The 14334-nt window shown below is 55.7% G+C and overlaps 2 protein-coding genes across 2 annotated transcripts; one reads left to right on the top strand and one right to left on the bottom strand.

The window, feature by feature from the left end:
* Positions 1 to 5671: 5671 nt before the first annotated feature.
* C13H16orf92 (chromosome 13 C16orf92 homolog) lies at positions 5672 to 6554 on the top strand. The gene is made up of 4 exons (XM_061209239.1): positions 5672 to 5735; positions 6048 to 6206; positions 6324 to 6411; positions 6533 to 6554. Exons 1-4 carry the CDS (start codon positions 5672 to 5674, stop codon positions 6552 to 6554), a joined length of 333 nt encoding a protein of 110 aa, XP_061065222.1.
* A 1007-nt stretch (positions 6555 to 7561) lies between these two features.
* On the bottom strand, positions 7562 to 12955 carry TLCD3B (TLC domain containing 3B). Its single transcript, XM_061209238.1, has 5 exons — positions 12831 to 12955; positions 11886 to 11969; positions 8698 to 8932; positions 8162 to 8257; positions 7562 to 7849 (listed from the first exon to the last, which is right to left on the bottom strand). The coding sequence occupies exons 1-5, from the start codon at positions 12953 to 12955 to the stop codon at positions 7562 to 7564; spliced, it is 828 nt and encodes a 275-aa protein (XP_061065221.1).
* Between the last annotated feature and the right edge of the window lie 1379 nt (positions 12956 to 14334).

Raw genomic sequence — 14334 nt, 5'->3', positions numbered from 1 at the left:
CCTCTAATCTCATCCCCCGAGCTCATCTTGCTGGCTCTCAGGAACATTACTTGCGGTTCCCAGAACACACCTGGATCTCTCAGACCTGTGGACCTTTGCTCATACAAGTTCCTCAGCCTGGAAGATCTTCCCTTTCTTCAGGGGTCATCCTGGACCCCCTCTTCCTAAGAGACTTACTGGAATATCTCCCCACCCCCAGCCCAGCCCCCAGCTTCCAGTTCTGTCTCAGCCTCAGCTCTGGTAACGCTGGTTTGTCATGTCTGTTTCCATTTCTGTCTCCCCCACTACTGGGGAGCAAAGGCTGCCGCATGCTAGGCCTGGCACTAGTTTGGCATCACTAGATATTGTGATTTTAGGTTGCATAGCAATGTGAATATACTTAACATTGCTGAACTTTGTGACTGAAAACGGCTAAGATATAACTATTCATTCATATGTGGATTTTTATCCCAATTTTTTTAAAGTAAGAGAAATGTAAAACCAAACTATACTGAGATACCACTTGTCACCCATCAAATGGTGAAATTCAAAGCAAATGTTAACACACAGTGTTGGTGAGGCTGTGGGTAAATGGGCACCACCTCTATAGCTGAAATGGAGCAGGACCCTATGGTCTTTGCCCCTCCGTGTCCTCAGCCTGCCTTTTGTCTGTGGGAAAACTTTAGCCAAACAATAAGTTTAGGGCTTCCCTGGTGGCGCAGTGGTTAAGAATCCGCCTGCCAATGCAGGGGACACGGGTTCGAGCCCTGGTCCAGGAAGATCCCACGTGCCGCAGAGCAACTAAGCCTGTGCGCCACAACTACTGAGCCCGCATGCCGCAGCTACTGAAGCCTGCGCACCTAGAGCCCGTGCTCCTCAATGAGAAGCCACCGCAATGAGAAGCCCGTGCTCCGCAACGAAGAGTAGCCCCCGCTCGCCACAACTAGAGAAAAGCCCGCGGCACAGCAACAAAGACCCAACACAGCCAAAAATAAATAAAAAATTAAATAAATAAATAAATTTTTAAAAAAGAATGCGTTTAATCAGAGAAGTGAGAAAATGCAGAAACAAAGGAAAACAGTCCAGCAAGACTAAATAATAATAGTTTAGTCATTAAGCATGGTTAAGGACCCTTAGTTCCTTCTCAAGGGCTATAGATAATATTCTGAGCCATCTCCCGTGAGCTGTCTTGTAGATAACTGAAACCCCCACCAGGTGGAAGAAGTTAACTACATGATGACCGGACTGTAGCCATGACATAAGCTCCCACAATCTGGCAAACAAGAACTGGCCTCCAAGAAATGGGAACAAATCAACCCTGGAACTAAAGACTAACTGTACTTAAAACAATCAAGATGACGCTGATCAGACCACCGCAGGACCAATTTCAACATGACTGTCAGAGCTGACTGTGCTGTTTCTGCATGTAGCCCCCTCCCTCCATCTATAAAAGCTCTTGCCCACTGATTGTCAGTGGGGGGGAGTCGCCCTTTGGACAGGAGTCCACCCTCCCCACTGGTTGCCAGCATCCAAAATAAAGCAAACTTTGCTTTGCACCAACCTTGCCCCTTTATTGGCTTTTGCGCAGCAAGCAGCCGGACCCCACTTTCAGTTACATAGCCGCTGTCAGACTCTTTGATCCAAAAAATCCACTTCTAGGATTTGGCCCATGAGCAAAATAATAGAAGTTCAAGGCTATTAACTGCAGCATATCTGCAATGGCAAAAGACTGGAAACAACCTAAATGTCCACGACTGGTTCAATCAGTTATGAGAATTTCACACAGTGAAATAACATGCAGCCATGACGAAGAAAGAGGCCCTTTATGTACTTGTACAGAATCATCTTCACAATCTCATGGTAACTGAAAAAACTAAGGTAAGGAGGAGCATGAATGGAATGCTGCCATTTGAGTAAAAAAAAAAAAAAAAAAAAAGAGCGCTTATATATGTTTGTTTATTTGTGCATAAATTATTCCTGGAAGGCTGCACAAGAAAGTGGTAACTATGGTGACCTCTGAGGAGGCTGCTGTGAGGCAGGGGAGGGCAGGAAGAGGATTTATTTTGTACCATGTGCATATGTTACCTACTCAAAAGAATACACTAAAATAATATCTTTTTTTAGATAAAGGCAACCATTAGATTTCCTCTGAGGTTCTCCAGGATAAGAAAGGAGGAGGCAGGACTAAGGGAGACACCGTCCAGGGGCGGGTGGGTTTGGGGAGAGGCAGACCTGGGCCTGCAGTAAAAGGAGGGGTGAGCTGGGCAAGAAGCCCAGCCCTGCTTCCTGCACTGCTTTCTTTTCCTGGGGTTTAGCTCAGGCCCAGCAGCTCACCTCCAGAAACCCTTGTTGCAGGAAGGCAAGGATGAGGCTGGAGTTCCAGCCAGTCGCAGGGGAAAATACAGACAGTTCTGAGCCCTGGTTTGTCCAGAGGTGGAAAGGCTTTTCATCCATCCATTAAGCCAATAAATATTTATTGAATACTTATTCTATACTGTGGTGCTACGGCTATGACCAAGGTCAATGATCTCTGGCTTCACAGGCTTGTAGGGGAGACAGACAAATACACAGACAACTCCAGTGCAGTCAGACTGATGCGGTGACAGGGGATGGTCCGAAAACTCAGGTTCACTTCCCAGGGGAAGTGTCGTCTCAGCTGAGACCTGGAAGATGAGGAGGAATTACTAGGTCAAGTTGGGGGCAAGAGTGTCCTAGGCAGAGGTGTATGCAAAGGCTGGGGTGTGCTGAGGAAGGGAAGCTCGGGAAAACCCGAGGTGAGTAGGTAGACAAGAGTCTCACAGATCAGGGTAAGAAGTTCAAAATAACACAGGAGCCAAGGGAAGCCACTGGAGGGTTTTAAGTAGTGGAGCCACGTGTTCTGGTTTGTTCTCGCTGGGGGGAAGAGGGAATAGAGATCAAGCAGTGCATAGGCCGTTGCAATAAGCCAGATGAGACATAGGGTTGGCTTGAATGAGGGGGGGCAAGGCGGCGCTGGAGGGAAAGGGAAGTGGATGGATTTGAGATTTAGGTTGGAGATGAGCCAACAGGTCTTTTTTTTTTTTTTTTTTTTGACCGCACGTGGCATGTGGGATCTTAGTTCCCTGACCAGGGATCGAACCCGCGCCCCCTGCAGTGGAGGCATGGAGTGTTAACCACTGGACCTCCAGGGAAGTCGCAGCCAACAAGTCTTGATTATGGGTTTGTCAGGAGAGAAATAGGGAGGGGTTTGAGACGATTCCTAGGTTTTTGTGTTGAGCAGAGCATCTAGAGGAATAGTGAGCCCATTTGCTGCAATGGAAAGAAGGCGCAGGTTTGAGATAGGAGAATCAAGAGCTCCATTTGGGATCTATTGAGTCTGAGATGTTTTTGGACATACAGAGCCATGAAGCAGGAAGCTGGGTAGGGGAGTCTGGAGGAGAGGAGAGGGCTGGGCTGGAAATATACATTTGTGAGTCACCAGCATATAGATGGTATTTAAAGCCATGAGACTGGATGAGATCACCTAGGGAGAGAGGGTATAGATAGAAAAGAGAAGGTCCAAGCCTGAGCAGCTCAGAGGAGGAGGAGTCGAGAAAACTGGTGAGTGTGGCCCCCATGCCTGGAGGCAGGGATGCTGAGAGACAGAACCAACCATTAGATGACAGAAGTAAAAAGACAGAAGTAATCGTTAGATGTGGCAAGTTATGGGGTCATTGGCAGACCTGGCCAAAGTGGCTTCAGTGGAGTGGGAGGGACAAAGCCAGGTCTGAAGGGTTTGAAGAATACACTAAAGGTGAGGGAGCGATGACAGCAAGTGTAGACAGCCCCTTAGGGATTGTCTGTCTATACTCTTAACAATGTGCATCCCTGAGTTCTCTCCCCTGTGGTCCCCGCGGGCAGAGACCATGCCCTGGTGATTTCTATCTAAGCCATAAATGGAGCCCAGCACATAACAGGAGCTCAATACATTTATTTAATGGTTGGATGAATAAATGAATGGATAATTCACTGCTTGTGTCCAAAGGGCCTTTTCTGGTAGAGAGGACAGCAGTGTTCTTTTGAGGCAATGGAGGAAACTGCCAAATCCATTCCAAAGGCTAAGGGCTCTGGACCCCTTCTCTCAGGACCCCATCTCCCAGCTAAGCCCCCAAGGGCAGCTGCATGCAGACTTGGGGAGGGAGCCTTGGGCCAGAGCCAGGAACCAGGTTGAGTCCCTGCTGCCCCTCACATGCCTGTGTCATTGGGTAAATCACTTCCTCTTTCTTAGAAGAGATAAGTGTAGGGAAAAGAGGCCCACAAGAGCCAGTCCTGCAGGAGGCCCCATAGATGTTAGTCTGTCTCCTCTTTCCCCCCCTTTTTTTCTCTCTGCGCCTTTTCCTTGTTTAGGAAGTAGAAGCTGACCCTGACAAGTACCTCCCAGGGTTGTTGTGAGGAGAATGATTGGGTAGTCCCTGAGGATTGGAAAGATGAGGGGTACGAATCCAGTGGAGGAAGGAGCCTCCTTCCATAGGACAGAGGACCTCATACACGCCACAGACACAGGCCTGGCGTGGGGCATATCATGGAACTGGGACTGTCAGAGGCTGCTGAACAGGCAACTGTGTAATAAAACCAAGGAGACCCTGAAGTGTCCTTGGGCTTGTGTGGGGTGGGACACATGTGTGACAGACAGGTCCACCTGCCAATCAGAAGGGAGCTAATTCTTAGCCACTGGGTTGGGGGGGGGCAAGAGGAGTGAAAGTGGCTGTTGGGAAGTGACAAATAAGGGAAAAGCAGAAACTAGAAAGAGGAAATGGGATGGCCCTTGGGGGAGCCCACCCAGAGAGGGCGAGCCTGTGAAGGCTCTGTGCATGACCAAGAGACCTGCCCCGAGATGGGCCGGGGGACTTCCTCTGACAACCCCCATGCCTGCAATACCTTTCCCTGCAGCACCTGATGCAACCTGATGGGATGAGGTGGGAGGGCCTGGAGCCTGGGAGCTGTGCCTTTCTTGGGCAATGAACAGGGAAACAATCAGGCAGGCATGGACACTGCTGCCACCTAGTGGAAATGCCTGTTATTTGTCTAGGTTGCTAACCCTAGGGTTGTCCTCAGCTGAGCACTAAGAGACAGAGTTTGGGCGTGGGGGAGACCCCTGTGCCCTTGCATTTGAGGACACGAGGCAGGGGGTAGGCTCAGGGAGGAAAATACATGCCATTGGGAAGTGTATGTTGCCCACATCACTTTGCCCATCTATGCCTTGTCTCCCTCTTCTATAAGATAAGGGCAGCAGTACCTACCTCATAGGATTTTATGATGGTTAAATGAGTCAGTCCATTTAAAGTACTTGGCATAGTAGCAAGTGCTCAATAAATGCTATCTGTGGTCAATCCAAGGGGTAAGTGGAGATGTTTAGCCCTGTCCCCCCTCCCCCCGCAAATCCACTATGCCTGCTATACGAATGCAGATTTCCTTAGTCCCGGCTTTCAGCAAGATTGCCCAACCAAGTCCCCCTATCTGTAAATCCTGGGGCTTCCACTGTTATTGTTCTATCATCAGCATCAACCCAAAGGCTCTGTGAGTCCCAATCCCTTCCCTTTGGATTCGGAGGCTTGGGGGGAAGGATTCCAGATCCTAGCACTTTCTCTCTCCCCTCATCCTAGAGGGTGTGATCAGAATGGCTCTGGGCGGTGACATCACAGAGCCCTCATCCCATCACCGGAGTGGAAGGGCGATGAGGCCGTGGCAGTGGGCGCAGGTGTGGATGTGGCTGGCTGGGCTGGGGGCCGTAGAATCAGGTGGGAAGCTGTCCTGGGAACAGTGGGAAGGAGGAAGGCTGGGGTGTGGGGTGCCTGCCCCTGAGAGGCTGGGAGGCCAAGCCTGGGCTTTTCTCTTTGCTCTCCATGCTTCTCTGCCATCCTCCCTGCCTGGCGTGGGTTCTCTCATGGAGAGCTCAGCTGACCCTCAAGAAGTTCCTGGAACAAAATCAAGGCCCTCCACAGCTGCACTAGGGCTCTGTGGCCTGGCCAGGCCCTGGGTCTGCCTCAGCCTCTTGGGTGGGGGGCACGGGTCTGTTTGGCTCTTTCACAGACTTTGCTCTGGGTCCCCAGCACCCAGCCTGGAGAGTGCCAAGGCCTTGGCCCGGGGAGCAGAGTCTCCACTCTTCCTAGACAGACCTGACTTCTTTGATTACCCAGACTCGGACCAAGCCAGGCTCCTGGCCCTGGCCCAGTTCATTGGAGAGAGACCTGTCATCTTTGTTAACTCAGGTATGACCCAGCTTGAGAAGGGGCTGCCCTCCTTGCCGGGGCCTGGAGGACAGCTGCCCTTGGCCCTTCGGTTGGAGATGAGTCCAGGGCCCCTGTCTCAACCTCACTGTCTAGCAGGTTCCAACTCCAGGCTCTTCCATCACATCCTGGTGGGCGCTCTGGTGGTGGCCTTCTTCTTCCTGCTTTTCCAGTTCTGCACACACATGTAAGGCCTGTCCCCCTCCCCAAGCCCCGCCCACCTCAACCTTCCTTGGGAGAGGCTGAAGGACCCAAAGCCCAGGGAGGCGGCGGCACGACCTCCCACCTCTGATCTCCACACCCCATAGGAGCTGTGAGAAAGGGGCCTAAAAAGCCGGACGACGAGTGCCCTGGACTCTGCCCTGAGTGCCCATACCCGCCCTCCTCTCCTGCTGATGAATAAAAGTCCTCGCTTCTTTCTCCCTGACTGCTCAGCGACCAGCCCGGGGGTCCTGCCCTGTCCTGTGGTCAACCAGTCATCGTGCTTTCTCTCCCCAGGCACCTGCTCCCTTCCCAGCCCCAAAGAACTGGGTGACGAGGGCCTTGGTGGCGTTCACGCAGATCGTCTTTATTAGCGGTCTGTAAAGCACCTCCCAGGGTCCCCCGACCCCAGACTGGAGGAAGCCTTGAGAGGTCTGTAGCACCAGGGACATGCCAGGGCCCGAGGGCAAGATGTGCAGCCTAAGGGGGAAGGGACCGGGGGCCCCCCACCTGCCCCGGGGTCGCTCAGCACTGGGAAGGCTGGGGGGCAGCCACCGCCTCCCTCCCCCAACACCCACAAACGAGTTTGCATTCGGACGAATTAATAAAATAAATAAGATTCCTCAGGCCTGCCTCCCCTGGAGAGGAGCAGTGGGGACGGCCAGCCCTGAGTGAGCCCACGGGCGTTAGATAGGGTGTCCCCTCCCTCCCAGGTGACAGGGAGCTGAGAGGAGTTTGCAGCAGGGGGGCTGGCATGGCCTTGGCAGCAGGGCCTCCCCGACAATTCTGTGAGTCCTGGTCCCCTCAGACTCCCCACAGCCTCGAGCCCTAAGCGGTTGGGAAGGGGTGCGCCTTCTTCCTCTTCCTTCGCTTCTCCAGGGCCCAGGCGAGGTGATGGAGACAGGGGCTAGGCAGGAGGGAGAGGTCCCCTCTCCCTGCCTTCCAACTCACCTGGTCCCAGCCCTCAGCCCCTGAGGGGACGTGTCCCCACCCCTTCGGAGTCCATCTGTCAGTTCCCGGGGGCTGTCAGGGCAAGAGGCCCCTGGCTCCGCCCCCCACCCAGCAGCTCCAGAGCCCTGTCCCCACGGCGCAGGGGCGGGGTGGGGAGGGCCCCCAGAGGGCCCCCAGCCCCACCCTCAGTCCTGGGTCTGACAGGGGGAGGGCGGCCGGGAGCCCCGGGGCCGGAAGAGGCGGCAGGCCCCGCGGCAGATGAGGAAGAACCAGTAGAGCTGCGGGGCTAGGAGCAGCGCGGCGCCCAGGTTGACGTGGGCCGGGATGGCGAGCGGCACTGCGAGCAGGGGCAGGCCCGCGTGCCGCCCGTAGGCCCAGTACAGGTAGGGGAAGAGCAGCACCCGGCAGCAGAGGAAGCTGAGCAGCATCAAGGCCCCGTTCACCTTGTGCAGCAGCGTGTGCTGCCGCTTGTACTGCGGGCGGGGCGGGCAGACAGGGGCGGGGTGAGGGGCGGGGCGCCTCCGGCCACGCCCCCGGCTCAGCCCCCGGGCCACCTCCCCCTCGGCCCGCCTCCCTGCCTTGCCTCCCTCGGACAGGGGCCAGGTTAGGGGCCCCAGGCCCCGCTCCCCTCCACCCGCCCCCCTCCGCCATGACACCTCCCCTATACCCCGCCTTATAGCCCCGACTCTTCACCTGTCCTTTAAAGCATCTCCAATCGGTCCCTAAAAGTGCCCGCCCTTCCCCGGTCCTCCTGTCACGCTCAAAACCCTCATTGCCCCTCTCACCTGGATGAGGATCTTGCCAAGGCAGACGAAGGGGGTGCTGACCTCTGCCATCAGCAAGCAGCCTAGAAAGAAATCTCCCTTGCCTTGACGCCACACCTGAGAAGAGAGGAAGGAAACAGCCTGGCCTGAGCCTGGATTCCTGGGCAGCACCTGCCCCGCCCCCCACCCCACCCCCCGTCACTTTTGGGGATGCTTCACTCTGAAAGTCTGAGCACAGGTGAACAGTAGCTAAGCTGGGAGCACTAACTCACCGTATCCCTCCAACCATCCTGCAGGTGAGATGGTATCCCTGATACTACAGATGAGGAAACTGAGTCTCAGAGGCAGTGGCGTGTAACCGCAGCTCCAAAGCACCACACCTGGGTGCGATCCACCCTCTTGCTGTTTGGGGCTGGGCTGGAGCTCATTAAACCCTCCATGGGGCCCTCCATCCTGGGCCTGCCCTGCTGCTGGGACCTGGACCCAGGGCTTCCTAGGCTCCTGCAGTGCTGGCATGAGCAGGACACAGGGCCCTGGCTCTCAGCAGCCCCACTCACCACCGACAGTGGGAAGCACACGAGCACCATGACGGCATGGTGGAGCACCATGAGGAACTCCTTGTGCAGGTAGCCGCGTGCCACGGCCCAGGTGCTGCCCGGGGCTCTGGTCCCCCCTTCGTCCCCTCCGTGCCCCTTGACCTGGTGCTTGTGCCAGTGACAGAGGAACATGGCGTAGATGTCATAGATGAAGTAGGGCACTGCAAATTGCGTGTAGGCAGAGGAAAGCCAGTGTCTGTCGGGCAGAGAGAAAGGTGGGTCAAGGAGGAAAGGGGATGGACAGGGCAGCTGCCAGGTGCCGGGGTCCATGCTGGATGCATCACGGGAGTCAGATCTCAGGTGATATGCGTAACAACCCTGAGACGGAAGTGGACTCTCAAGTTACAAGGGTAGAGGGTGAAAAACTTGCCCAAGGTCACACTATCACACAGCTGGTAAGTAGTAGGGCTGGGATTCAAACACCGACTAACCTCAGGACCCACCCATTCTTCATATTCATTCATTCATATTCTCCCTCTCTCTCCCTCTCTCTCTGCAATATGGTGGGAGAAAAAGGAAGAGAGACCAGAAGACAGCCACAGACCTGAGGGCCGAGATAGAGTGAGAAAACAAGCCAGACCAGATCTGAGAAACAGCCGAGATCAGGACGAATTACAGCAGAAGAGTAATTCTGGGAGTGGTGGGGAGAGAGCATATTGGCTGACATTAATTGACTGCTTATTACATGCGGGCACTATTCTAATATTCTAAATCTTTTACATGCACAAACTTATTTACTCCCCACAGAAAGCCTATAAGGGCTTCCCTGGTGGCGCAGTGGTTGAGAATCTCCCTGCTAATGCAGGGGACACGGGTTCGAGCCCTGGTCTGGGAAGATCCCACATGCTGCGGAGCAACTGGGCCCGTGAGCCACAACTACTGAGCCTGCGCGTCTGGAGCCTGTGCTCCGCAACAAGAGAGGCCGCGATAGTGAGAGGCCCGCGCACCGCGATTAAGGGTGGCCCCCGCTCGCCGCAACTAGAGAAAGCCCTCGCACAGAAACGAAGACCCAACACAGCCAAAAATAAATAAATAAATAAATAAATAAAAATTAAAAAAAAAAAAAAAAAAGAAAGCCTATAAAAAGTAGGTATGGTTGTCACCCCATTTTACAGGTGAGAGAGGCTAGGTAACCTGACCAAGGAATAAACGTGAGAAGTCTGGCTCCATAGCCCTCCCTCTCAGCCCTGTTGTCCCCTAGAAGATTCGAGACAGGGGTCACAGACAGGCCCCATTGGGGAATTGGTGGTGCTGTCAGCAGTGCTTGCTCTGCTTGAATGTGGCCCCATCTCTTGTTTTTTCAGGCACAGCCAAGCATTAAGGAGAAAACGCTGAGCAAAAGGAGTCAAGAGCAGAGAAAGTTCCATGCACTTAGAGAGTAAACAAAAATGAAAAGTGCATGAATATGCAACATTGCATTTTTCTTCTCGAGTCAGCACATGAAGCACCTTCTCTTAAATTTGTAGTCCTGTGACAGGTCCGAGGTGGGGTGGGAGGTCGAAGAGGCAGGCCCAGGGGAACTCGCCCAGCTCGGTGGAGGGATGAAAGCAAAGTCAGCCAGAAGGGACGCAAATATGAGGACAAAATAAGAGCAGCTGCTGAAGGGAGAAGTGGAGTGAGACCTGAGGTCAGGCCAGCTGAGGACCAGGGGTGAGATGGAAACAGAAGGTGAACCCTGGGGAAGGCTGGCCTGGAAGGGGACAGGCAGCCCACTCTAGCAGGGATGATTTCAGGAAAAGAGAAGCAGAGACCCATGCTGGAGTGTGTGACCAGGAGGGAGAGAGAGAGGAGAGGAAGCAGTGGCCCAGGTTAGAGACGAAGGGCAGGAAGGCGGAAAGGGGTCCAACTGGCCCAAGAGAAGTTAGAGCAGAGAGTGGCCTGGAGAGTCAGCCACAGCAGACACGGTGACACCACTAGCTTGTGGGGCTCCAGGACCTCCAGGCCCTGGGCTTCAGTGTGCAGGGTTAAACCCATTCCCACCCTCTTCAGCAATTAGGTGCTCAGAGGTAGGAACAGCTGTCGCCCCTGGATTAACCCTGATCCTTCCCACCCACCTGAGGATTAAGCAGGGAGGGACAAGAACAGACTGGGTGGGGCGGGGGAGAAAATGTAAGAACTGAAAAGTGACCTCTGTAAGAAGGGGAGAGAAGGGAATGTGTGGGGATCCAGGCTCACCTTGGACCCAGGGGTGGGAATGGGGGGAGAGGACAAGAGGAAGCCAAGTCCCCGGGGTGGGGGTCTGAAGAAAGAGTTTAGCATCCACTCTGTGTGGCCAGAACTGCTCTAGGCATTAGACACACACAAGCCAATTCCTCCTCGCAGCAGCCCTTCCAGGTAGGGATGGACCTCGCTCCACAGATGAAGGAACTCGAGGGAAAGAGGGAATGTCTCTAGGTTGGGGCATCCAGACAATGTCCCTGGGGCTCAGCAGCCACCAGAGGAGGGGAACAGGACCAGAAGTTAAGCGTGGGGTGTCATCAGCACCCTCACCGTCAACTCTGCAGTGGCGGCCCGTGGGTCAACCTAGAGCTGGCCCGTCAGCACCACGGACAGGGCCCCTCTCCTGCCTCCTCCTGCTCCACCTCTCAGGCCTGGGGTTTTTTTGGCAAGTACCAGGCACTGCAGCAGCTCCCAGTGCCAAATTTTGGCCTCTTCACCCTCCACTCTCCACCCCACCGCCTAACCATTGGTGGTCTTGTTTGTGTCATCTGTCCCTCTCATGCATAGAGCTGGGGCTGGACACCTGGATTCTGGGAGGAGGGGAGGGGTGAGCCCGGCATGAGTAGAGAAGCACCCCAGTTGGGTGCTGGTTGGAAATGGGGTCCGAGGGGTGAAAGGGTGGGAGGGGGTACGGGAGGAAACAACATTCAGAACCTACTATGATCCGAGAGGCCGGGAAACCTAGGACCTGCTTTGAGAATCCTTTTTGCTCCCCACTCCTTCTCCTCCTGGTTCTGACCTTTAAGGACAGGATGTGGATAAATTTATCCCTGGGTGTTGAGTTGCAGCTACTGCAGTTGACTTGCTCAAGCTCAAGTTAAGGGCTTGGGGACCACTGAAGGAGTCCCCTAGACGATCTGGGGTACTCAGGGGTCACACATACACACAGGCTGCTGGAACGGGGGCTAAGGCGGTCTCATGGCACTTACTGGTCATCTATGATGTGCTTGCAGGAGGTGGAGACGATGTAGCCAGCTGTGGAGGCCATGACGGCTTGGACAGAGGACACTAGCCTAGGGAGGAAGAGGGAGCAGCTGTAGAGGGAGGAGACGCGCCGCTTGGTTTCTCCTCCTTACCGACCAGTTTCTGCACTTCTTGGGTGCTCCCTGCCCATCTTTCCCCAAGGCTGCCTTGCCCGGGACTCAGCCACACCACCTCAGGCTCCTGGACTGGCCCGGCTGCTACTCCTCGGTTCACCCGTTCCTCACTGGACACTGAGTCGCCTTCCTCTCAGGAGGACACCAGGGAGGTCATCGTGAGGTGAGATGCTGCTGAGCACGAGTGGCTGATGACAAGGTGTCCCTTCCAGGGAAGGGGGGGACACAGCACAGGATGGCAGGGGGAAGCCCCCGGGCCTGTTCTGGCACCACTCAGCTGCCCAGTCATCGTGCCGGTTATCCCATGGCCCCTCGGTTGCCCCTGATTCCCCCTGGTCACTTTCCCGCTCTCTCCTTGCCTGCCATCACGCTCCCCTCCCCAACTCTGGCCCGGATTCCAGGGTCGTGCAGAGTTCCACTGTTCACTCCTCTGTCCCTCATTCCCCCAAACACATGCCCCGAATAATACACAGCTCTGTGCCCCTTGCCTTGTCCTCTAATACCCTATAGGGATGTTTTAGTCACAGGCCGGACCTGTTTTGGAGGGTGGGAGGGTGAATGGGAAAGGGAAGAAGAGCAGTCTGAATACTAGTAGACCAGATGGCTGGGTTTGGATGAGGTCTCCTGGGACAGCGAGTAAGGCAGTGAGGAGAGAGGGAAGCTTGGAGGTAGAGCCCACCGACCACTTCAGGAGCCCCCGGTCCCCACCGGGCCAAGGGCCAAGGGTCCCTTCCATCCCCATAGAGCCTGGGGCGGCGGGGAAGGGATGCAGTTTACCTGGCTGAGACAATGACCGCGTCGGCCTCCCCCCAGCGCAGCTGGGGCAGCCGCTGGAGCGTGTTCTTGGAGAGCAGGAAGAGTCCGGGGAACACCACCCCTCCAGCCACCATTGGGGTCAGCATGGTGCTCAGGCCTCGGGCAGGGAGCCGAGCGAGTGGCCGGGAAGGGACAGGGAGGCCGAGCTGAAGGGAGTTAGAGGTGGAGAAGGGATGCCAAGCCGGGGAAGGAGAGAGAGAAAGAGAAAGGGGCACAAAGGGGACAGGGCAGGGACGGGATGGGGCTGGAGAGTCAGACCAGAGGACCCGAGAAAGGGAGTTAGATGAGACTGGGGAAATGGGGAGAGACCGGGGACAGGGAGGATCCGAGAAAGGGAGCAGGAGAAAGCCAGCCAGAGGGCTGGGAGAGAGCCGGGGAGGGGAGGACCGGGTGAGAGGACAGAGGGAGGGGGTACAGGACGAGGAGGATGCGGATGGGGGAGGGGAGGGACAGAGGCAGGTTGGGGGGGGCTTACGTGGAGAGGCTGGGAGGGCCCGAGGAGGCGGGGTGGGAGGTGGGGGGTGGGCCTGTGGTGCCAGCTCTGAAAGGGAGGGAGGGAGGGCACGAGGGAGGGGAGACAGAGGAGCAGCCGGGCAAGTGGTCAGCAGTCAGCACGGCTCTCCCGCCTCTCGCTGCCGCCACAGTCCCTGAGGCCCGGCCCGGAGGCTGTACGGGGCATTATGGAGAGTTCATGCCCAGCCCCCTGCCCCCTCGGTGGGGAGGGGGAGGGGGACGGGAAGTCACCAGCTTGGGGAGGGCGGGGGAGGGGGAAGGAAATGATGGCACCGACCAGACACCAAGAAACCGGACCTGCAGCAGCATCTCCCCATGCAGCTCTGAACCACAGCAGCGGCTGCGACAGAGGTGGGGGGAGCAGAGAAAGAGGGAGGGGGAGGCCCTTAAAGAGACAGCCGCTGCGGCAGGCACAGGGGGCTGCCTGGGAGGGTCAGCCTGGGAGGGCCAGGGGAGGGTCGGCTCTCCTCTTGGGGAGGGAGGTGGCCTGGGGCTCCTTGGCCAGCTGGGAGGAGGCCCTGGGCCTCCAGATGGGCCTGACCCCATTTCCCACCAGTACTTTGCAAATGCCTGCCATTTCCTCCTCTGCCAAGGCCTCTCAACACGTGTCCCTCAGCGGCCTTGGGGTCCCAGCTTAGGGGCACCCACTCCGGCAGAGAGAAAGAGGATTCCCTGGAGGGGGGAGCGGGAGAAGTTGGTGCATCTTGCTGTCTCTGAAGGATGAGTTTAAGGAACAGATGGGAATAAAAACACCTCAACACAGTATCCTTTGGGCTCAGAGACCCCCACGTCCTTCACCCTAATGGGAGGGAGGGAAACTCTGAGGTATATATACATGAGGTGCCTCTGGTCCCAACTCCGCTGCAAGACTGTCCTATGATCTCCTCTAACTATTGTAACAGCACTGAGGTAACGACATGTGTCCCCTTTTTACAGGTCAAGAAATGGTCCT

The sequence above is a fragment of the Eubalaena glacialis genome, chromosome 13 (assembly GCF_028564815.1).
Source record: "Eubalaena glacialis isolate mEubGla1 chromosome 13, mEubGla1.1.hap2.+ XY, whole genome shotgun sequence".
Classification (NCBI taxonomy): domain Eukaryota; kingdom Metazoa; phylum Chordata; class Mammalia; order Artiodactyla; family Balaenidae; genus Eubalaena; species Eubalaena glacialis.
The sequence above is the reverse complement of the archived record's forward strand: the minus strand, read 5'-3'. Positions and strand labels throughout refer to the sequence as shown.

Excerpts from the sequence above, each read along its gene's own strand:
- C13H16orf92 (XM_061209239.1), top strand. The coding sequence starts at position 5,672 with ATGAGGCCGTGGCAGTGGGCGCAGGTGTGGATGTGGCTGGCTGGGCTG. Across the intron at positions 6,207-6,323 it reads TGTCATCTTTGTTAACTCAG|GTTCCAACTCCAGGCTCTTC; the intron begins GTATGACCCAGC and ends ACTGTCTAGCAG. Across the intron at positions 6,412-6,532 it reads TTCCAGTTCTGCACACACAT|GAGCTGTGAGAAAGGGGCCT; the intron begins GTAAGGCCTGTC and ends CACACCCCATAG.
- TLCD3B (XM_061209238.1), bottom strand. The coding sequence starts at position 12,955 with ATGCTGACCCCAATGGTGGCTGGAGGGGTGGTGTTCCCCGGACTCTTC. Across the intron at positions 8,933-11,885 it reads AAGCACATCATAGATGACCA|ACACTGGCTTTCCTCTGCCT; the intron begins GTAAGTGCCATG and ends TCTGCCCGACAG. Across the intron at positions 7,850-8,161 it reads TTGGCAAGATCCTCATCCAG|TACAAGCGGCAGCACACGCT; the intron begins GTGAGAGGGGCA and ends CCCCGCCCGCAG.